The following is a 24,848-nucleotide window of genomic DNA, read 5'->3' on the forward strand; positions in this document are numbered from 1 at the left end:
GCATCAGGTATTATTGTAGTGCCTCGTTGGCCAGGGCAACCATGGTACCCTTTATTTTTAGAAATGCTGGTAGGAAATCCCCTTATTTTCAAACCAGATGTTAATTTATTATTATCCCCATGCAGTAGGAAAGTTCACCCACAAGCGAGCCACCTGTTTTTAATGGCAGGCGCAGTATCAGCGAAGCCTTCTTGAGAAAAAATGTTCCTACAGATGTGTTAGATATACTATTTGCATCTCTTTCTCCGGCAACAGCTAAGCAATACGAATCGGGCCTTGCGACAATGGTGGTTGTTTTGTGAGAAAAATAAATTCGATTTTTACGCGCCAAAGAGAAATACTCTAATTAGGTTTTTGACAGCAAACTTTAAAAAAGCGTTTCTTACAGCTCTCTAAATACTTTTCGTTCAGCAATATCCCTCATTTCTCAAGATAAGATAGGTGATGATGCAATTATCAGTAGGTTCATAAAAGGTGCGTTTAGATTGAGACCGGTTAAGCCGAAGTATTCTCACACATGGGATGTATCAATAGTCCTAGATTATTTAAAGAAGCTGTACCCTTTACAAAGTTTAAGCTTAATATTAAATTAAGTAATATCCGCTCAACTCCACAAGTTGTAGAGATAAGAATCTCAGATCTTATAAAAACGTCCGGTCCTGGTAGGTGTCAGCCTTTGTTAACTTTACCAAAGTTCAATCAAAACTCTAATGTATGCGTATCATCTACACTAAGAGAATATATAAATGTTACTAGACAATTAAGGGGAAATGAAGATAAACTATTTCTAGCGATTAAAAAGCCACATGCGGCTATCACTTCTCAAACCATTAGTAAATGGATTAAAAAGTTACTAGAAAAAAGCGGTATCGATATATATGTTTTTTCCTCGCGTTCAACAAGACATGCGTCTACATCGGCTGCCTTAACTAAAGGAGTCGATTTAAACACAATAAGACGTACAGCAGGATGGTCTCAAAGTTCGCAAACGTTTGCCAGATTTTATAATCGACCTATACTTGTAAACAAAGATAACTTTGCCTCTGCTGTTTTAGAATTATAAGAAGTACTAGTTGTAAAAGGACGCTCATTTAAATTTTAATTTGTTTGGTATTATTTTGAACTACCTATTTAAAAAAAAAAAAAGAAAAAAAAGAGTGAGTGTTTAATAAATGAAAGCTCTATTTAGAATTGCTCTCTTTCTCTCTAAACATCTACATTCTGTGATCTCGAGAAAGAGGCGACTGAAATATAATTGAACGATTAAACGAACTTACCTGTAAGTGAAGTTCGATCGCAATTATATGAAGAAGCCTCTTTCGAAGAGATTACAGTCCCACCCCACCAAAAAATTCTAGAAATTGTTTTGGGTTTTTCTCTAAATCCCTAAACCCTAATAAGAACTTAGCAATTTTAAATACTCTAAAGATATGAGGTTGGCTTGGAACGCCCAAAGTAGTAGCGTGTGGCGGAAAATTTTCTTCCCCCCACTCTGAACGTCGTGACATCTAGCGAGATGAAGGGAATACTACATTCTGTAATCTCGAGAAAGAGGCTTCTTCATATAATTGCGATCGAACTTCACTTACAGGTAAGTTCGTTTAATCGTTCAATTATTGAGCATTTGAATGCAACATTTTTGAATTGAAAAACTTTTAAACTTCAATTTTAAAAGTTGAAAATTCAAGAGTTTCAATTTCACTGCTTTAATTCGTTGTTTATTTTTTATTATTTTAAATGGAAAAATGTTTCGATTTGAGTTCGATTTTTTAAATTTAGTTACCAGGAAAAATGGTTTGTGAACCGGGGAAAAAATCAGGAAATGACCGGGGATTTTTTTCTTCGATTAAAACGGTCACCCTGCATTTTCTTTTTCGTGATTAAAAAACTTTTTTAGTTGATCAGACAAATATAAATTATAATAATTTTCAAAATTTAACTATACATTGAGGATTAGCAAGTGAATAATAATTGATTTTACAAGACAATTCGTAATCAGTTCAAAATGTACCAAATTTCCAGATTTTAAAGTTAGAAATTGAACTGCTTTAATTGGAAAGTCTTAATAGTTAAACAAATGTAAACGCTCGATTTAAACTTTATAAACTATTTTCAACTTTAAAATAACTCTAAAATAATATATTCATAATTAAAGGACTTTAATAAATTTAAAATATAGTTTTTGTCTAAAATTTAACGTTTCTAATTTTTTTAATAACAATGGCCAGATATTTAGAAGTATTTTATTGCCCATGTAATAAAAGTGGTAATTTTAAATCAAAATATTCAAATCTGGACAAAAAACCGAAATTTTGAATTTTACAATTTTAATTTTTGTATTTAAAAAATTAATTCACAAGTAAAATTGTTGAATTCTGGTGTAAAATTTAAAACAAAATATAGATTTTTTGCAAGATTAGAACAAAAAAATTTAGAAGCTTTGTAAGATTATGAAAAGGCTTCAAAAATATAAAAAAAATTTTTTAAGATTATCTTGCAGGATTAAACAAAAAATTTAAGGGAGAATTCGAATCATTTAAAAAGTTCTTCAGAAGTTCTGCTTAAATTTAAAGAATAACTTAAAATTTGAATAAATTAAAAACAACATGTAGATGTTTCAAATGGAACATTTTTGAGCTTTAGAGTTTGAATTTTTTTATGTGATTAAAACGGCCCCCTTGAATCTCAGACTTAACAGTCTTTTCCGTTTTTATCATTCCAATGTCTACACTTTTCGTTAAGAATCAATTTTTTATCGATTATTCATCAGTTTTTTTGTAAACTTAACTATTTTGTATAAAATTCTTCTTTTTTATGGAAAATAATGGTTATAACTGAAAATTTAACTTTCTGTTTTGATGGACGATTGATCTTTTTTAATAGAAAATTAATTAATTTGGTTGAAAATTTATATTGTTGAAAAATTGAATGTCCTTGACAATGCCTTGTAATCCTATATAATCCCCTTGCAATCTTTATTAATCCCATATCATCCTTTACAGTCCTAAACAATACCATATTTCAAACTCCTTTCTTTTTCCTTTATTTAAAGAATTCCTCATTTTTTCCTGTTTTCAAGATGCTTACACTTTTTAGTTATAAATTCTACTTTTGAGTTAAAAATGTAATTATCTTGATGAAAATTCGTCCTTTTCGATTGAAAATTCCTTTTGTTTGGTAGAAAAGTCATATTTCTTACTTGAAAATCCACTTTTTGTTACAAATTTAAATGTCTTCTAAATAAATTCCTCTATTTAGCTTGAAAATTGAACTATTTGACTTTTGGTTAAAGTTTCACCTTCTTTGTTCGAAAATTCGACCATTTGATTGAAAATTCATCTTTTTGTGTAGAAAAGTCATCTTTCTTGGTTCAAAATAAACTTGTTTGGTTCAAATTCATCTTTTCGGGTTTCAAAATGAACGGTTTTCTAAAATATTCGACTTTTTAGCTTAAAAACTCAACACATTTGTTACTAATTCAACTGTTTTATTATAAATTCGTCGTTTTTAGTTGAATTCCAAAATTATTTCAATTTTAAATCGGAGGGGAATTAATTTTTAACAAAAATAAACAAGTTGTCTACGGAACAGTTTAATTTTATTTTAAAAAATCGAATACTATACCAAATAGTGAGATTTTCAAGACAAAAATCCAATTTTCTACTTAATAAGAATTAAATTTTCAACCTAAAGCTATATTAAAAAAAATCTTTTAGTTAAAAAAATAATCTTCATAAAAATACGAATTTTCAATTAAAATTATGAATCTTAACAACAATGAAGAACTTTTAAGAGAGTAGTTAAAATTTCAATTAAGGTGTTCGATTTTTAATTTAAAAAGATCAATTTCTAACACAAAATGTATTAATTGCTATTTCAACAACAAATATTTTAATATTAAAAAAAAACAGTTTAATTTAAGCAACAAAGACGAATTTAAAAAAAAATACATCAGTTTTCAACCAAATAGTTGAATTATTGCTTTAGTCCGAAATTTGAAATTTCGGAATTTTTTAATTAAGAAAAATAACAATAATTGCTTAATATTTAGAAATATTCTATTGTTTATCTCAATTTAGTAATTATAAATTAAATATTCAAAACTAAATAAAAACCAAACTTTGAAAATTACTATTTTAATTGTTTTATTGAAAAAAATACTTATATGTACAATTGTGGAATTTTCATCTACAATCAATATTGCGCACCTACGCGCCCTAGAAAATATTCGAGTAACTTGAAGAGACATTTAGAAGGCCTGAAAAGATTCAAAACTAATCTAAAATGAACAAAGATTTCAAATTATTTAAACGGAGTGTCTACGTATACCGAAAAATTCGAATAAAAAATATAAAAGCAGGATGTAAAAAATATTTTTAGGAATAATCTTTTTAACGATTTTTAAACGATTTAAAATGAAAATAATTTAACTTCTAATTTAAGCTGTGTTCAGTTTTTAACAAAAATTTAATCGTTCAATTCTTAATATTTCTAGCTTAAAATTAGTTAAAGTGATTTGCAGGTCAGTCTTCATTAATTCAAATGGAAAAATTTTTAGATTTATAGTCTTCATTTTCAAACTTCGTTGAGCGTGCAAAATGTTTTTGAACCGTGAAAAAGTCGGGAAATGACCGGAAAATGATGTATTTTATTAAAACGACCGCCCTGTATTTTAAGGATGTACACTATGTGCAATCAATCTCAAGAGTCTCCAATCTTTAAAATGATTTATAAAATCGAAAAAAGATCTATTATTGATTTCTGGAAATCTTTACGGCAGCTTCTAAGTTTAGTTTTTGCTTTATCTTTAAGAAAAGGGTACAATTCTTATTTAATCTTAATCCTCAAACGGTACACTGGTGCGAATTCGCATCCGAAGTTTTTTTATTTTTTTGGCATGTACGCAAACACAGCTGCAGCGGATTATCTCCACATATATTAAATATATATTAAAATGCAAACAAACCAATTCGTTTGCAGGCTAATGATCAACGTCTCATTTTATATTTTAAAGAATTATCTACAATTCTATTTAGGTAATATTAATTAAAAGTTAAACTACAATTTTTTATAACAGTTGTAACTGTATGTTTTCTCAATTAATTTTAAAAATAAAATCAACCAAAATAGAAACGTAGAGAATCCTTCGAAGAATAAAATGAGGCGTTGATCATGGGGATTAAAGAAGATTTGCAACTTGTCCCTGAAGAGAATGGAAAAACTAAACCTCTGAATAGCAAATTTTAAATAAACAATCAGGGTGGCCACCAACCTGGGAGAACCGAGAGAAACTGGCACCGGGAGAAAACCGTGATACAGCCGGGTGAGAAATCTCATACGTGGAGATTTCCCGTATTTCATAATTTGCGCATTTTGTAATTCTTGAAAGTTCCCAACTAGAAATTATATAATTTTTAAAGTTTTCAGAATGATTAAACTTTAAAGGCTTACAATATTTCTCGCTTTATTTATAAGTCTGCAATTTGTATTGCTGAAAGTAACAATGACTTTTAATTTGAAAAAATTACATCTTTTAGTAAAAAAACCTATCCAGTCCTTTTAAATGCCACTTGATACTACATATGATACTTATTAATAATATATTTTTAGATGATTTGTGCAGGTTTGGAATTTTTAATTTCAATTTATTGTTGTTTCAAATTCAAATATTCAAAATTTTATGACTTGATAGTCAGTTTTGAATTTAATAATTTTTGATGTAAATATAAAGCAATTTTTTATTGAAAAGCATGAAACTGTACATTTTCAAAAAATGAAATCATAGCATAACCATATTGTTTTGTATTTAACAGATAAGTCAGTTCAAATTGGAAAATATTTTATATTTGAAAATATCTAGAATGAATCATAATTCTAAAGGAAGATTTGAAATAAAAAAATAAATAAAAATTGAGTTTAAAATTAAAAAAATGATGAAAATTAATCTATCTGAAATTGATGTATCAGTAAAAGGACACTTTCGGTAATTCAAGTAGTTACAATTATAGATTTACGAATTTTTATCAACAACACTGAATTAAATTTTTTCATTTTTAAGGTTTTAATCTTCAATCAAAATTGAATTGATTAAATTTTCGAAAGTATTATTAACAATTTGATAATTATTAATTTTTAAGCGACTTTAATGTACTTACAAAGTCTTCTAATCAATTTTAATGTTAACTTGTAATTTTATTATATCATGACAATTTAATATTCTAGATTATCAGAAGCTTGGTATTTGAAAGATTCAATTTAGATTCAATTCAATTTAATGATTCTATATTAAATTGGCAAATTTTAATCGCTTTGAATTTAAATTATTCAAATTTAAAAGTCTTCAATCTTTAATTATTTATTTTGAACGCTTTTAATTATAAAAAATACAATTTCAATTACTTTTAATTTCAAACTATCCAATTTCCAAAATTTAAATCCTAAATATACAATTTTTAAGGTTTTTGCATTGTCATATTTTTAAGTTCTTAATCTACGATCATTTTAATTTCGCGATTCTCCAAATCAAATGACAATTTGTTAATTTTTAGCGCTTCGACTTAGAAATTATACAATTCAACTTTTTTTTCTATTTAAATTGCCCAAAATCGTTGGTATATTTTTTTAAATTTTAAGAGCTTGCAATTCGAAATTATTCATTATTAACTATTATTTCAAAAATATTTAAAACATTATATTAAAAAATTGGTTTAATAATGAATTTTTAAATTTGCATATTTTCATGTTAGTAAATAGAAAATCAGAGACAGGAACGCGCGATTCGTGCGTGTACATTTGCTGCCAGTTATGTATATATGATGTATGTATATATGATTTAAAAATTAATTAATTTCTTGCAAAAAGGTTTGCTGACATTTATCGACTTCCGCAATTTATAATATATGTGAAAAAACCGTGGGCTTTGCAAATAAAGTTAATTTTTTCATAAATACATTTTTTCTGAAGTGTGCTTACAGCCCAGTGTTAAAATTTACAGAAATTAATCATAAATATATATTTTTCAATTTTATAAATAATTTCAAATATAAGCAACTTTTGAGATTTATTGTACGTTATGTGCATCCTTAAATAAACATTGAAGTTTATTTATAATACTTGAACAATTTTATGACATTACTTTATTTTTTTTATATTCGAAGATTTTCGTTTGCTAATTCAAAACTTGATTATTTCTTTCCATCCAGGCCGTTTGGTCACTGTGAAGTACCTGAGACTGGAGAGATACCATGAACGTTTCCCAGACGCTGTATATTTCACGACTCCACTGAAGCCAAGTAACAACCAACGGCTTTCTTTGCAGTCGAATTTCTGGCAGACGCCCATGGAAGCCAATTAACGTTATTGTATTCGTTTCGGGCGAAAAGTACTTTTTCCCTTTGCCTCGATCAAATTTCTCGACCTCGAGTTAGGTGTCATGAAACAAAATGTTTCTAGGCGCATCATCTGTTACCTGACTTGAAAGAAACGCGTGAAAACGCATCTTAAGAATTCGAGTACATGCACGAGTTTTTATTTTATAACGTAAGTCTCTACCTGATTTCAACGAGTTGCATGATGGCTACGAAAAATTCAAAAGTCCATATGAATGTTATAATATCTAATTTTATAGCAACGATAATTGAGGTAATGCAGCTGACAAATGCTAATCCTCGTGAATATTTTAGTTTTGTAAGACAAATGTCCAGAAATGCCATTTTAAAGTCCTCGATTTCTTCCGAATTTGAGAAATGAACAAGATGTATGTGATTTCATTGTGAAGCAGATAAGGCAACTATAACACAAATTTCTTTAGATAATTTTTTTTGTTTTTGTTTTGCTTTACCAATGTCTCTTTAACTTAAGATTTTTGAAAGACTCTGATTTTAAAACGACGAAGTTAACTTGCAATCCGTATTGTATTTAGCAGTATTAAGATGACATGACTTTTAGATATTTTTGATTCAACTGTGTTGAAACTCAAAAAAAAAAAAAAAAAAAATTGGTCTTTGTTCCTTTCTCGTTTTTGAGTCATTGGTAATATTATTGATTCTGTGTAATCGGTTGTACGCCTGTTAAAATAACTCATCGATTGGACAACGCAGCATCAACAGAAAGTGATTCGCACACTGCTGCTTGTGAGCTGTAAATACATTAAAGATTTAGATTTTATTATATCTTCTCTATTGCGAATAAAAGAATGAAGTAATTTAGTAGTAAAAACGTACTTTTTCCAATAAAGTCCGCAGTTTTCAGTTGATCCTCACGTTTTTAGAACAGCAATCGGATATCCCATTGATATCCTCAGGATATGCAAATTTTCCAAGTAGGACATTAATATTTTTATACATTCCACCTGGAATATTTGAATATCCCAGAAAATCCAATGGGATATCTTATTACTGTAAGGGAAGCACTTTTTAATTTGTCAAATCCGACTTGAAAATTTGTTCTCTACTTTATATTAGCAATTTGCAATAATCCATTTGATAAAATTCAAGTTTTCAGGTGAAACAAATCTAGTATCGTTGAAATCTAATTTATTTTGCATGTATGTTTGTGTAGTTTATAAAGTATTGAATCATTGAGCTTCTTCGTTTGGTCACCAAGTGCATCCTTTACAATGAAGCGCGACACGTGTTACCATGGAAATTTGCGAGGTCATAAGCACAACAATTTGTATGCATCGATGATATTCTTTTCGCGCATTGTCAGTTTTAATCGACGGGATATAAGAGTAAGATGTAGTGAATTTTGTACAAGTTCGTCTGGAGAAGCGACGGCATCGATGATAAGCGAGTACATTGCCACTAAACGTAATTAATTACAATGTTACTTTAATGGACAAAATCTAAAACTAAGTGATTTGTTTTGAAAACTAAAAAAAACTATAAACATAAGTATTTTTAATTCTTATTGTTAACAAAACATTGTTCTATTTATAAAAGAATTTTGCATTAATTTTGTTTACTTCTATTAATTATTTTATCGAACATTCTAGTCTAAATTTTAAGTTTAAAACAAATCACTTCCATTATTATCGGGGCTGCCACGCAATCACGTAAGTCACTATTAAATCACCTTTTCTTTAATGGTAAGTCCACTTTAGTCTCATTAATCCATTTGATTTTAGAGGTCATCTAAAAAAAATAGTTAATATGTATTTATAGTTTACTATTATGTTTCTGGTTCAGAATTCATCTTTTTTTTGGTAAAATTGTATTATTTGGTTGAAAATTAAATTATTTTTTTCGAAAATTCAACTTTTTTGTTGGCAAACTATATTTTGTGGTGGAAAATTCAAATGTTCTATTAAACATTCGCATTTTTTGATAGAAAATTAATTTATTGGTCGAAAAATTTACTATGATATTTTTGGCTTAGAGTTCATTCTTTTTTGGTAAAAATTGTATTATTCTGCTGAAAATTAAATTGTTTTATTGATACTACAACTATTTTGTCAAAAATGAATATTTTTTAGTCGAAAATGCAACTGTTTTGTTCCACAATTCGTCTTTTTAATCGAAGAGTCTACTACTATATTTTTGGTTCAGAATTGGTGTTTTTTTGGGTAAAAATTTAATTATTTTATTAAAAATTTCACTGTTTTGTTAAAAAGTATTATCCTTTAATCGTAAATTAAACTGTTTTGTTGAAAATTCGCCGTTTCATACAGAAAATTCGTTTTTGGGTTAAAAATTACCTTTCTTGGTTAAAAATGAACTTTTTTGTTGAAAATTTCACTGTCCTTTGAAAAATCCTTTCGTTTCAGGATTAAAAGTCTATTTTTTTCTAAATTTTTCGATTTTATAACTTGAAAACTAATTTTTGTTTAAAATTAATCTTTTTTTGTAAAAAAAAATTGAGAATTTATCTCTTTTTTAGTATAAACTTCAAATATTTGTTTGAAAATTCAACTTTTTTCGATAGAAAATTAATCTTTTTGGTTGAAAATTAAATATTTAAGTTAAAAATTAATATTTTTGTGTTGAAAACAACTGGTTTGCATGAAATTCGTATTGAAATTTTTTTCCTTATTGATTGAAAAATCTTGGTGGAAAATTTAACAGTTTTGTTGAAAATTCCTTCTTTCGGTATGCACTTTTCGTTAAGAGTTAATTTTTTTTATCGATTATTCATCAGTTTGTTTGTAAACTTAATTATTTGGTTTAAAAATGGTCTGTTTTGGAAATTAATGGTTTTAAATGAAAATTTAACTTTCCTTTTTGTTGGAAAATCGATCTTTTTTATTTGAAAATTTAACTATTTGGTTGAAAATTGATATATTTTAGTAATAAATTGATCTTTTTGGGAAAGAAAGTTAGTTTAAAAAAAAGATTCGACTTTTTAACTCAAAAACTCAACTATTTTTATCAAAATTTATCTCTTCAGTCAGTTTTGTTGGTGGAAGATTAGCTTTATAATTGAAAATTGATATTTTTTGGCAGAAAATGAATCTTTTGGGGATTAAAAGTCAAAGGTTTCAGAACAAAATTCGACTTCTTAATTTTTTTAAATCAACTATTTTGATGAAAATTTATCTCTTTAGCTTTCTTGGTCGAAGATTAACTTTCTTGTTGAAAACTCATATTTTTTGGTAAAAGATTAATCTTTTTGGGATTAAAAGTCAAAAGTTTTTGTAAAGATTCGACTTTTGAACCTAAAAAATACACTATTTTGATGAAAATGTATCTACCTTTTTTGGCCGAAGATTAACTTTTGTATTAAAAATTGATATTTTTTTTGCAGAAAATGAATTTTTGGGGGATTAAAAGTCGAAGGTTTCCGAAAACATACGACTTTTTAATTTCAAAAAATCAATTATTTTCATGAAAATTTTTCTCTTTAACTTTATCAGTCGAAGATTAACTTTCTTGTCGAAAATTAATTTTTTTTATGTACTTTGTTTAAAATTTCAACTTCTTCGGTAGAAAATTGATCTTCTTGCTTGAACATTAATGTTTTCATTTAAAAATCCATCTACTTTATTGAAAATTCATCTCTTCTATTTTAAATTTCATATTTTTTAGTTGAACATAATAAATAAATGTTTTAACGGAAAAATTAACTATTCCATTTTTTGATTCATAATTGATCTTTTTTAGTAAAAAAAAATACCATTTGGTTAAAAATTAGTGTTTTATTTTTCATTCATCTATTTAGTTGAAACTGCAATATTTTTACATAAAAGGTTAGATATTTAAAGCGTTTAATATTTAATTTAATATGGTACCTAGGGGAGCTCATTCATTTAAAATACTAATCTATGTAAATGATTTATTTTATTTAATTAATACTTAAGACGCTATACGCCTTGATAATTAAAAAATTATAGTAAATTATTTTACGTATAATTGTGCTTTTAATTAATAATGATCCTAGTGTAAGTTCATTATCCATTGTCATTAATTTAAATTAAATCTACATTAATTTTATTTAAATGAATTTATTCCCCTATTTTTGAGAAAAATCACCCTATCTACCCTGTTTTAAGAGAATTTTAGGCTGCGAAATCTGCAATATTAAAATTAAAATTATTTGAATTTATAATTTTCGTGTTTTCGATCCTATTTTTGAGTTTAAATTAGTAACTTTCCACTTTTTTTCAAGTACATTAATATGTGGCAGCCCTGCTTATTACTTATATACTATTGTTTCAATTCCCTCATTTTCAGTGAAAATTAGTCTTTGTTTTCAAATTTTGTTTGATAAATTGGGTTAATTTCTTTTAATATATGATGAGACAAATATTTAGAGCAGAGAAACTTTTCCATAATGCTAATGTGTTTTTTAGTAGTTTTGTAAATAAGTGGTAGGAAGATAAGAAGGATATGGTGATAAAAGATCGATTTGGAAATCGTTCCTTTATTTGTTATGAATTCTATTTATTCTCTGCGCCAGTGAACGATAAACCAGCCATTACGAGTTTGGAGTGCATTGCCGACACAACGAGCTTTAAATATTCTGCTAACTTTATCCCTTCGCCACTTGTTAATGCGAAGTAAAGTCTGATTGAAGTCTTAATTCTTATATAGTGAGTTCTTTGAAAAAGATGTCCGTAGGAGTCCTTGGAAGTGTTTTGGGCAGAAACGGGCTCATGGCTAATGCTGCGAATGTTGTGATAGGTGAACCGGTGAGCAATTTTTATGCAATTGTTATCATTAAAAATTAAGATATATCAGGGTGTCAAGCGACCGTGATCAACCTTAAAAATCTGGAATTCTCCTTATATTTTTTTAAACTTTTAAAACTGTAAATCTTGAACTTTTCATTAGAACCTTGAGTTTCATTTTTTCTTTATTTTTTGTTTATCAAACATTTATTTTATTGAAATCTGAAGAGTGTTATTTAAATCTGTTAGTCTTTTAGTATTTTCTTATTGCAAATAATAATTATTAGTTGCTTGAAAGTGTCTATGGTACACCAGATTATAGAGTTTAAAATATTTCACATATATTATACAGATTTAAAAATATTTATTAAACAATTTCAAAAGGTTTAAATTTTTTTAGAAGATTTCACAAAGAGTTTATTAGATGTCACAAAAGCGTGTAGGTAGGATTTCAAACGATTTTACATGAATTACAGATATTTAAAAGATTTCATTAAGAGTTGAAAGCTTTACCAAATCTCATAGAGGTGACAAAGACTTAACAAGGATTCAAAATATTCCACAAAGTTGTGTAGTGCATTAAGTTAAAAAAATTTCAAATAATTTCATAAGATATTAGATGATTTCAAAGAATATAAAAGATTTATCAAAAATTTCAAAGATTGCACAAATATTCAAAAGATGTGATAAGGCATGTGCATAAAATTTAAAAGATGTCAAGCAATTTCGAAAGGCTTAAAATATTTTAGAAAATTTCACAAAGAATTCAAGCGGTTTCACAAAAGCTTGTACGTAAGATTCTAAACGATTTCATATGAGTTAAAGTCATTTAGAAATATTTTTAGAACATTTCACAAAGAGTTAAAGCTTTCAAAATTTTCACAGAGGTCACAAAGACTTCATAAGGATTCAAAATATTTTAGAAAGACGTGTATTACATCAAATTAAAAATATTTTAAATAATCTCAAAAAATATTAAGAGATTTAAAAATAATACAAAAGATTTCAAAGATTTTACAAATATTCAAAAGCTTTCACAAAGGCGCCTAGCGTCATATTTGAAACGAAATAAAAATTTTTCACAAAGATTTCAATCATTTACAGATATTTCAAGGATTTCACAAAGATTCAAATGATTTCACAAAAGTTTCCAAGAATTTACAAGGATTCAAATTGTTTCACAAAAGCGTGTTGAGCACAGTTCAAAGATTTTAAACAATTTCAAAAGGTTTTAAAATATTTTAGAAGATTTCACGAAGATTTTAAAAAGATTTCAAAGATTAAAAAAAATTTTAATACTTCACAAGGGCGTGTGCATCAAATTTAAAAGGTTTCAAAATATTTTAGAAGATTTCACAAATTTTTTAAATACTTCAAAACATTTTAAAAGGTATCACAAAAATTTGAACAATTTCACAAAGATTTAACAAAGCCCTGTAGCAACATCAGATTTCAAATGATTTCAAAAGATGTCAGAATGCTTAAATCAAATTTCGAAAGGTTTTAAAATATTGCAAAAACTTCAAAACGTTTTAAAATTTAAAAAAGAATTTTAAAATCTTGCAAAGATTTCACAAAGATTTTTGCAAAGGCGTAGCACATCAGATTTCAAATGATTTCAAAAGCTTTCACAAAGGAGTGTAATATCGTATTTCAAAGATTTAAAAATATTTAGCAAAGATTTCAAACATTTATATATATTTGAAAGATTTAAGAGAAATTTCAAATATTTCAAAAGACTTAAAGAGATATCAGAAAATTTCAAAAGATTTAAAGGACTTCAAAGATTATAAAAGTATTCGAAAGTTTTCGTAAGAGCGTCTAAATTATTTTTCAAAGATTTTACTCAAAATTCAGGAAGATTTCAAGAGTGATCAAAAGACTAAGGATTTTAAAGATTTCGCAATGTCTAAAAAAATGTCAAAGGTTTCGAAATTAATTACCGAAAATTTTTTAGCGACTTGGAACAAAAATGTTGAAGTTCGATATCATCAGTTGGGGTTAAGTGACAATTTAAACAATATTATCAAATTTTAAAGTAACGTTTTAAGTATTTCTAAAAAGGCATTAATTTCTATTACTGAAGTATTTAATAAAATGCAACAGTTCGTAAATTGTTGGTCAACAAAAAATGCAATGGCTCATTTTACTACAAGGAAACGATTAATTTCCTATTTATTTTATAAGAAAGAAAACATGAAAATAACTTAATTTTTTGACCTTGAAAATCAAGAAATGACCTTGAATTTTATTCTTAAGAATCGCTAGACACCCTACTGTATATAATGTTTTAAACATGTTATATTGAACCTTTTTGTTAAGGAACATTTATTTTCGTACTTGTGTCATTTTAATCTTTATTCTCATTCATAATAAATTATTACAAAAAAAAATAATATTCAAGAGTGATGTAAAATTATATTTTTAAATAAAAATCCAATTGTAAATCACCTTTGAAAATTATTTATAACATTATGAATCATGATTAAGGATTATTCCTCTCTTTTGAGTAATCTGATTAATTAGTACACAAAGGATATGCGAACGAGTGTTTATGATTACCTAATCAAAGACTTTGTCTCGAGGGGAAAAAAAACAAGAATACTTTTTATGTGCGTACCCGTTGTGTACTGTTAGTCACGTAGATGACCATTTTGAGTACACTGCATTTCCTTTTGTTTCCCCTAGGCAAAAACAAAAGCTAGAATCAATAGGTGACATAAAAAGAATGAAAACAATAAAATAAATATGATTTAAACTTTTACCATTTTTATTTTATCTTTTGTTAGATAGAAGCATAAAAGAATATTGTTAAAAATTCTATTTGTGGGCCAGAAATACCAGATAACAATTATCAGTTTTTTCATTATAAAATAAATGTAATCTTCAATGAAAATAAATGGTTGATAGTGCAATGTCAATCACAATATTGATCATATAAAGACACAGTTTTTCTTTACACTATTGGTATGTTGATTGTAGAAACTTTGATAAAACTTTGGTGTAAAAGTTTAAAAGAAGGTAATGCTAAACTTTTGAAACTCAATGACAGCTTTCGAGACTTTAATTTTATTTAGTCTTATCAAAAATAATAAAAAAATAAAAATTGGACGCCTTAATATAAGGAAAACCATCCTATAGTATATAATTATTAATTAATACCACAAATATAGCATATTAATTAATTCTAATTTTAAATTAGTAATGGGTAAAGTGTTTTAAGTAGTAATCAAATTAAATCAATGATTTTAAATACATTCGTATTTTTAATTAATGAGTATCTACTGTAGGTTCACTATCCACTGTCGGGTCATCTGCCCGATTAAAACTTTTCCTCAAAATCATTTTTAAATATTTCTCTCGTCCACAATAGTTTTTATAATTAAAGTTTTTCTTATTGTCGCTTTCGGCCAATTTTTTAAAAATGGTTGAATTTTAATCAATCATGGCTTAGTTTTTCAGAGAAAGCCTTCTCTACGAATCTACTGTTTCCAATTTTGACATTAAATTTCTATATGGCTGAAATCTTTTAAAATTAATTTTTTAAGGAATCATTTTTTTAATAATTATGTTTAAAGGTTATTTCCTTACTTTTAACATTAAAAACATTTATGTTGTAAGAATACTTTCCTCCAAAAAATTATTTCAAGAAACTTTCATTTTAAAATGACATCCTTAGTAATATGATTATGATTTCTAATCAAATATTAGATAAGTATTACGATTTTCTAAATAATTTTCAATAACTTTTATCAAAATAAATGTTGCTGTCAAAAATAAACTGAACAAAGTCTAGAGCCTTCAATTTTGGTCCGAGTAATTATTTTATTGAATTAAATTCTGAAGAGTCTCACGATTGGAACTTTTGTCTTGTTTATTTATTTTTAAAAATGTCACTCAAAATATGGAAAAAGTTAGTTTCCTTAAAAATATGTTAACAATGCAAAACAGCTTAAATAAACTTTATATTGTCTTAAATCAATTAATGGGGACTCACAGAACACAAATAATTTGCTCATTCAACAATTTAAGTGTTATAAACAAATTTGCAAATAGTGTACAAAATTAATAAAAAATTAATCATCATTTCTATAAACAGTTTTTTTTTGGCAAAGTATTTAAATTTTAGGTTTTTTCATATTTTTTCAGATTTTTTCAGATTTTGATAATATTTGGTAAAAAATAATCATTTACATTTTTTTAAACAAATTAGATGAACAAATTCAACATTTGTACTAAAAATCAAATGTATTTTTGATATTATTTAGTAAAATATAACAGTTTAAATATTTATGAACAATCAAGATAAACATTCAAAATTTTGTTTCATGTAGAAAAATCGGGTATTAAATTAAAATGTTTAAAAAATGAAAATAACACTGCATGCTAAGGATCCGCTAGCACTATTTTCTTCTACGTTAAACTGCTAAAATTAACAATTTACTTTTATTGTTCACAATCATTGAAATTGTTATATTTTACCACATAAATATTATTTTTAGGAAAATCTGTAGAAATTTCGACGATTGAAGAAAATAAAAAATTGAAAACTCCTTAAATTTAAATATTTTTCGCCTAAGAATTGTTTATGAAAATTTTGGTTGTTAACGTTGTAAACACTTTTAAAAGTAGCAGTCATTCGTATTAAATATTTTTAACCTGTTTCAGCGTAAAACACATTTTTTACGCTAAAGTGGACAAAATGGAAAATTTCAATATCAATTTATTAATAAATATAGTATCCTCACTATTCATTAAATTTAATTGATTATTTTACATGCATTAGTATTTTAAATTAGTGATTATGTATGTTTATTATCTATTGTAAGGTATTATCCCCTATTCCATTTTTGATAAAAAAAAGTAATTTATTTAGGCTGAGATGTCAATTATTTTGTTGAAAAATCGTCATTTTAGTTGTATTAAATTACATTTTATTTTAAATTAAAATCTTTGTGGGTTGAAAATTCAACTGTTTAGTTGAAAGTTAAACCATTTTGTTAAAAATTCATTGTTTTGGGTAAAGATTTATCACTTTAGTTGAAAATTGATCTCTTTGGTTGAAAATTGAACTATTTTGTTGAAATTTTTTGTTTAAAATTTAATTTTCTTAATTGAAAATTTAACTGTTCCATTTTTTGTTAAAAACTGATCTTTTGTAGTTGAATATTAAAACATTTGGTTGAAAATTCATTTATTTTGTTCCAAATTCGCATTTGCTTGGGTTGGAAATTAATTTTTATACGAAAAATTACACTTTCATTTTCAGTTGAAAAGTTAACTATTTGTTTAAAAGTTTATGTTTATGTATCTTGTTAAAAAATTCGTCTTTTTGGTTTGAAAATTTATCTGTTTTGGCAGAAATTAAATTTTTTTTCAATAAAAATGCAACTGGTTAAAAATATAATCTAATTTAGTTCAAAGTTGTACTCTTTTGTTAAAAATTCGCATTTTTTCGTAGAATTTAACAGTATTATATTTAAAATAAACATATTTTTCAGTTAAAATATAAATAACCACATTGTTCATTGACAGTTTATTTTTCGTTTGCCAAAAACTTAACTAATTAGTTGAAAGCTGGTATACTTTGTAAAAACCATTTTTTTCGCTAAAAATTAATTTTTGTAAATAAAAATTTAACTATTCCATTCTTTGCTGAAAATTGATATTCATCAGTTGAAAATGAAACTGGTTCGAAATACATTTACTTTTCTGAAAAATGTTTTAAATTAATATTTTCTAACTGAAAATTAGTTTCACTTTTGGTTGAAAAGTGAACCTTATTAGTTCAAAATTACACTATTTGGTTGTAGATTCAATTATTTTGTTGAGATTTCTTTGGGACTGAAAGTTACTTTTTTAACTGAAAATTAGTTGTTTTTTTTTTCAAAATTCATCTGTTTTGGTTAAAAAAAAAAATTTTATTTGAAAATTAAATTATTTTGTCCAAAATTTATTTATTTTGTTGAAAATTTGTTTCTTTTTTCTGGGATGGAAATTAATTTTTTTAACTGCAAATTTTACTATTCCATTTGCGGTTGAAAAATGATCTCTTTCAGTTAAAAATTCAACTATTTGATAAAGAGATCATGTATCTGGTTGAAATTGCGTTTTTCGGTTTGAAATGTCATATTTTTTGGTTGAAAATTAATTTTTTTTTATTTGAAAATTAAACTGTTTCGTTGAAAATTAAGCTTTTTTATAGAATTAAACTTTTTCAATTCAAAATTGAAAGACTTTCTAGTTAAAATATCAACTATCACATTTTTCTATTGATTTCTAGTTTTTGTTTGAAAACTCAGCTACTTAATTGAAAGTTGAACTACATTGTTAAAAATGCTTTCTTTTGGTTAAAGATTTATCACTTTAGTTAAAAATTGATCTCTCTAGTTGAGAATTTAACTATTTTGTTGAAAAATCTTTTTTTTTTACAAAATTAATTTTATCAACTGAAAATTTAATTTATCGTCGATAATTTTTGTTTAAATTTAAAATTAAACTATTTAGTTTGTAAATTTGTTTAAAGTCGAAGAAAGGATTGATTTGATTCTTATCGAATTTGCTTATTATTTATTTTGTTAAATTTTTTTTCTGGGTTGATAACTAATTTTTTACTCTGAAAATTTGAACTGTTCTAATCTAAACATGTTTACAGTAGTTATTTTTACGATAATTAAATGTCGAAAAATTAGTTCGAGTAATTGAAAAAAAATTCATATTTTTGTTTTCAAACATTCGTACTTTAGTGGCATACATTTTTTAATTGTTTCGAATACTTTATATAGACCTTTGAAATACGTTAAACGTAGTAGCTTGCATGCCCCCCCCCCCCCCCCCCCCCCCCCCCCCCCCCCCCCCGAGTGTGAAGTAACAAAAAGCGTGTAGGGTTTATTTTTATGCACTGATTACAAAAATATGGCTATGGAATTTGCAAAAAAAAAACATCAAAGTCAAACAAAGCATATAATAAAAACGATATTTTCACCGTATTTTCATGAGAAAATAATGCCAACCGATTATTTTCATTTTGAATAACATGAATTTTATCTGTTTTCACCTTGAAAATTATATATTTTCAGGTATTTAGATGACTATTTAGGTAATTCTCTGGTTTTTCGTATTTCTCTTTTCGTGAAAAAGAGCCGGCAAACAGCTTCCTTGCCGGCGTCGGCAGTGTAGACTCCACCTACTTTAAAATCCCTTGAAATGTCGTTTACGTTGAAAATAATTAATAATTTTTTCATATATCGAGTAAAAAAAATTTCAAGTACAAATAGTAGTAGAAGGGGGTTTAAATTTTGAAAAATTATTTTTATTTAATCAATAGACGTTCCTTGAGAAATAGTGAAATACTTTGCATCAAAAACTCGATATGGATAAATTTTCCTGGTTGCTACTTAGGATTGATATTTGACATTAAATGAGGCCCTGGCCTCTTTCCACCATTATAAGTAGTCTTTTAATCTATAGACATAGAACTGGAGGAAATTTTATGTTAGTTACAATTCTCCGTTCGAACATTTCACATCGTCTATTTCTTCTCACGGCCTTTACTTTTTTATGCGATTAAAGGATTTTTTTAAAGTGATAAAAACTGTGTCTCGTGTTCAGAATTATATAATTTAAAGAGGAATGCAAATCCTTTTCTAAAACTGACCCTTAAATATAAATACAGAATAAAATGTCTCGAACTCCTTCATCAGCCAAACCGGTAACTTTTGGCCAACCTGTGTCTCATGGAAATGAGGATTTCGAGAATTCAAGAGTTTCGCGATTATCAGTCTCTAGAGAACCTTCATATAGCCATTATAATGCGGTACAATTTCAAAGAGAATTTAATAATCGCAATAATCCTAATAATCCGCCATTTGTTGTTGAATACCCAATTTCGTCTGAAGCTGCAAATCAGGTTGTGAAAAAAGTAGGTATTCAGAAAATAACCCTTGTGTGTACATCCGAATACCCGGCTGCCCATCACCCTTTATTCAATTTTTTAAATAATTGTGCAATTGAAATAGTTTTTTTGTCATTTATTCCAATAAAGGTATATCACAGTATTGCACGTTGAGTTCACAAATTTCACGTACATATATCAATTTACTTGATTAGAAATTAATAATCCACTCAAAAGTTGAATTTTGTTTCGTGGGCACCTAAATAAATTCTAAATACACCATTTGCAAAATTTTTGTCTTGTGCAATAAGAGAATAAAAAAATATTTGGCATGCAAAAATTTTAATTCTGAATCTACGTTTTCAAAATTTCCAAGATTTAAAAATGTTATTGTTTTAATGTTTGGGTTTATTTTTTTTTGTAGCCCAAAATGTGGGACGTAAATCGATACGCAACAAAGAAAACAATCGCTCAAGGGATGCTAGACATTGCCCTGCTCACTACAAATGCATCTCAACTCAAGTTTATCCTGCAGGTAATTGTGAAAAAAGTTTAAATCAAGGATTAAAAAAAACATTTTATGTTCAAAATATAAAAAAATTCCTCAAAAAATTATTATTTTTTTAGATCGGAGTTGAACACGATTATTACACCCTTATGCTGACATTAATCGGCATATCTATTGGATTACAGGTAATTTTATTATTCATACTTAGTTCAGATTTCTAATAATATAATGATCTAGTTTTTTGTCGCCTCTTAGTACGTTCTCTTGAAGGAAACGATGACTATAGACAACCTAGATAAAATTCTTATTTATAGCATAAACACCCTTCAGTATAATATAAGTTTGTTAAAGCTATTTTTTTTTAATTTTGTCCTTATAACACTTTTTGTTTTCAATCAGAGTGACCGCCAACTTTATTTTCAAAATTTCCTGACTTTTCCGTGACTAATTTTTCATTTTCCCTCACCATCCAAGACCAAATTCTAATCTTGTAACACTTTTAATATGCAGTTTCTTTTGTAAATAGATAGAATAAAATTAATTCAAGTTTATACATTTTTATTTAATATTCGCAGGGCTGCCATAGTCTAATTAACGTTTAAAACAGTGAAAAAGTGACCTATTTAAACTGAAATAGTGATTAATTTCTTACCCAGGAAGTAAATAATGATAAACTCGATGAAAATTATAAAAATTCCGGATAAATTCATAAGATTTTAAAACAATTCATTACAAATGAATTTAAAAAATGTCGAAAATTCCATTGATATGAAAAAATTAATTGCATTCCGTAACTTTGAAATTGCTTTAGAAAATTCAAGGGAATTGAAAAGGATTTGATGAGGCGTCTAAGATCCAAAGTGAGTTTAAAGGACTTCAGGATCAATTATTTATAAGAATTCCGGGTAAAGAATAGAAGAATTCAAGTAAATTTAAAAGAATTAAAAAAATAAAAAATAATTCAAGATAATTTAAATCTTGTTATCTCTGCAAAATCCCTGAAATCATATAAAATCCCTTGGAGTCCCTTCCGAATTTTTTAAAATCGCAAGAAAATGTTTAAAATCCTTGGAAATCCCTTAAAATTTTCTAGAACTCCTGAAAATTTCTTTGAAATTTTTCAAATACATTTAGATTGCTAAAATCAATTGAAAATATTTCAAAACATTTAAAACCTTTTGAGATTTCTTAAAGTTCTTGAAAATTTCTTGACATTTACACAAATAAAAACACCCTAAATTATTTCAAATCCTTTAAAATATCTTTTGAAATCCTTGAAATTTTGCAGAACTCTAGAGAATTCTTCGGAATTTTTAAAAATACCCTAAAATATTAAAAATTATTTAGATTCACTTCAGATTGTTGAAATATATTAAAAATAACTTAAATATTTGTAATCCTTTAAAATATTTCGAAATCCCTTGACATTTTTCAGAGCTCTTAAAAATTCCTTTGAATTTTTCAAAATTCCATAAAACCCTACATTTTCGTTAAATTGCTTCAAATTATTTCAATCGATAAAAAATTCCTTGGAATATTTTTAAATATCTTAAAATCTTTAAAACTCTTTAAAATCTGTTTATATCCCTTGAAATCTTTTGAAGCCTTTGAAAATTCCAAGGTATTTCCAACAATACTCTAAAACCTTTAATATTCTTTGAAATCCCTTCAAATTATTTAAATCAAAAGAAAATGCCTTGGAATCTTATAAAAATATGAAATATTTAAAATCTTGTGGAATGGTTTCAATGTACTGAAGTCAATTGAAAACTCCTTGAAATCTTTTAAAATATCTTAAAATCTTTAAAATTATTTAAAATCTTTTGATGATATCCCTTGAAAGGTTTTGAAGCTTTCGAAAATTCCTCGGAATTTCTAAAAATACGCTAAAATCTTTCAAATTCTTTAAAATTCCTTCAAATTATTGAAATCAATAGAAAATTCCTTGAAATCTTTTGAAAATTTAAAATCTGTTTCAATGCTTTCAAATAATTGAAATTAATTGAAAACTCTTTGGAATATTTTAAAATAACATAAAAAACTTTTTTTTCAAGCTTAATCTTTAGCAATACCTTGAAATATATGGAAATCTAATTAAAAACCTTTTTATTCTTGTGAATATATCAATTTAAAGTTACTAAAATATGATCAAGTATTGTAAAATTTCGTGAAATCAGATGATATTTACTGAAATCCTGAGACATTTATTAAAGCACCTTGAGAGCTTTTAAAATCCTTTAAAAGCATTTAAATCCTTTGAAATCTTCTAAAATATCTTTTCCATATATTCAGAAATTCATTAAAACCGCATCACATTTGTTATAAATCCTTAAAAATAATTAAAATCCTTTGAAAATTCTTGAAAATTAATAAATCTGTGCCTTGGAATCTGTTGAAATAAGTTAACATATTAAAACCCTTTTCAAATCCTTTGAACATTTTTGAAGCTCTTGAAGATTGGTTGAAAATATTTAAAATAACCTACAATTGTTTAAATCCTTCAGAATGACTTCGAATTATTGAAATCTATTAAAAATTCTTTGGAATGTTTAAAAATAAAAAAATAAATAAAATCCTATGAAATTCTTTGTAACGTTTTGAAAGGCTTTAAAATTCCTTGGAATTTTTTTAAATACCATAAAATCTTCACATTCTTTGGAATCCCTTCAAATTATTGAAATCTCTTAAAAATTGCCTGGAATCTTCGAAAATACCTTAAAATACTAAAAAATTTTGAAACCCCTTCATACTTTTTAAAGCTCTTGAAATTTCTTCGGAAATTTTTTAAATATCCTAAATTCTTTAAAATTCCTTCAAATAATAATACCCTAAAATATTTCCAAAACATTCAGAAATATGTTATGAACTTTGAAGACCTTGTACGTACGAAGGCCACAAAATATTTTAATAAAAAGTGTAAATCTTTCTATCAAAAGATTCTTTCGTTACAGCTTGTGCAAGGCATAATTTGCGTATTATTGGGATCAAACTTTGATATAAACAACGAGCATCATCAAGGCAAAGCGAATTTATGGAACGATGTCTGCATGTCAATGATGGTAGTGACCGTGGCCGTGAACGTGATACTTTCTTCATTCGAATTGCGAGATTCAAATTACGTTCAATATAGATCTATGAAGCCCAGCATTTCCGATGAAGGAAACGCGTGATGACATTATATTAATAACCAATATTTAAATTATTTTATATCCGTATATAAAAAATCCAATACATATCAGTATCAACGAAATGGATAGGACTGTCGCGAAATACTCTAATTTAAGAACGTGAATGAAAAGGAGATTAACATGACCACTTTCATTTAAATTATTGATCAATTAGTAAATAAGATACTATTTTCCCATTTTGTATTCATCTAGCATTTTAAAGAACAATCTTGAACTTAAATTATTTTCACAAATACCAGATTACCTCTGAGATAATCACCTGCCAGAAAATTTCTATAAAATGAAATCTTGGACGCAGCAGTAGGATTTTAATATTAGATTGAAAACTGAATATTTCATTTTCAAGTTTTATTAGATTTGATTATCATTCTGTAGAACCAAATTTTTATATTATAGCAATAAGTGATTGATAAGTAGTAAAAAATAAAACATACATTTTAAATTGTAATTGATTAATTAATTAATTAACAGTGAATAAATTATATAACAAGAGATATTTAGGATGTGAGTAACTGCTTTCACTGATAGTTTAATTGCTGTCACTTTTTGCCACCTGGAACAAGAATGATTTTATTTTTAGAGCGTCAGTATATACACCTTATCTTTGAAATTGATCATTTACTTTTTCATTAGAGAGGACAATTTTTGGAGAAATTCCGAATATTATTTTCTAATTTTATTCCAAATCGTATGATCATCTCCGTTTTATGGAAAATGCTCTACACATCCATCCGTCTTCAAAATGGACAACTGAAAAGGTTTGTTAATTTTGCTAAAAAAAATGGAATCTAGTGATAATTCTGTGATAGACCAACAAAATCAGGGAAAGTAAATAATTAATATATCCAGAGATCACAGTCAGTCTTCTGCTCCTTTTTTTCACTATTTCCCTCCTTTTTCTTAAAATCTCAAAAACTCGGAAATTTGTTCAAATCCATAAAAAAATAAATGTTTTGTTTTTTAAATTGATATTTATAGGTACCACAAGCCCCGTGAAGCTGAACACTCCTTTTCCATAATGAAAAAGAAGTTTTTGTCAATTTTCTTAAGAATCGTCAATATTATGTGAATCGAATTGAAACTTAATACTTCTCTTCACAGTTAGCTATAGAATTCGAATAAATAATTAATTTTTAATTAACAACCCCGTAA

At 26.4% G+C, this 24,848-nt stretch overlaps 2 protein-coding genes across 3 annotated transcripts in view; both read left to right on the plus strand.

Moving 5' to 3' along the window:
* LOC117169665 (inner nuclear membrane protein Man1-like) overlaps positions 1-8,169 on the plus strand; it is a 34,778-nt gene extending 26,609 nt beyond the window's left edge. Inside the window, exon 10 of the mRNA XM_033356145.1 lies at positions 7,203-8,169. Coding sequence (XP_033212036.1) covers positions 7,203-7,354 — 152 coding nt within the window. The 3' untranslated portion in view covers positions 7,355-8,169. The remainder of the gene's footprint in view (positions 1-7,202) is intronic.
* Positions 8,170-8,343: 174 nt separating this feature from the next.
* On the plus strand, positions 8,344-24,245 carry LOC117169667 (ninjurin-2-like). 2 transcript variants are annotated; one of them, XM_033356147.1, is made up of 5 exons: positions 8,344-8,810; positions 12,030-12,127; positions 20,425-20,535; positions 20,628-20,693; positions 23,460-24,245. In XM_033356147.1, exons 1-5 carry the CDS (start codon positions 8,618-8,620, stop codon positions 23,676-23,678), a joined length of 687 nt encoding a protein of 228 aa, XP_033212038.1. In that variant the 5' UTR covers positions 8,344-8,617; the 3' UTR covers positions 23,679-24,245. The 2 variants fall into 2 exon arrangements, with proteins under 2 accessions (XP_033212038.1, XP_033212039.1); XM_033356148.1 differs by lacking the exons at positions 8,344-8,810; positions 12,030-12,127 and adding an exon at positions 19,639-20,027.
* The last annotated feature ends 603 nt before the right edge of the window (positions 24,246-24,848 follow it).

The sequence above is a fragment of the Belonocnema kinseyi genome, chromosome 3, assembly GCF_010883055.1.
Source record: "Belonocnema kinseyi isolate 2016_QV_RU_SX_M_011 chromosome 3, B_treatae_v1, whole genome shotgun sequence".
NCBI classification, from domain to species: domain Eukaryota; kingdom Metazoa; phylum Arthropoda; class Insecta; order Hymenoptera; family Cynipidae; genus Belonocnema; species Belonocnema kinseyi.

Bases quoted from the DNA above. Each gene is read 5' to 3' on its own strand.
- LOC117169667 (XM_033356147.1), top strand. From the start codon at position 8,618: ATGAAGCGCGACACGTGTTACCATGGAAATTTGCGAGGTCATAAGCAC. The intron at 12,128-20,424 runs GTGAGCAATTTT...TTTTTTTTGTAG, and splicing joins ATGTTGTGATAGGTGAACCG to CCCAAAATGTGGGACGTAAA. The intron at 20,536-20,627 runs GTAATTGTGAAA...TTATTTTTTTAG, and splicing joins AACTCAAGTTTATCCTGCAG to ATCGGAGTTGAACACGATTA.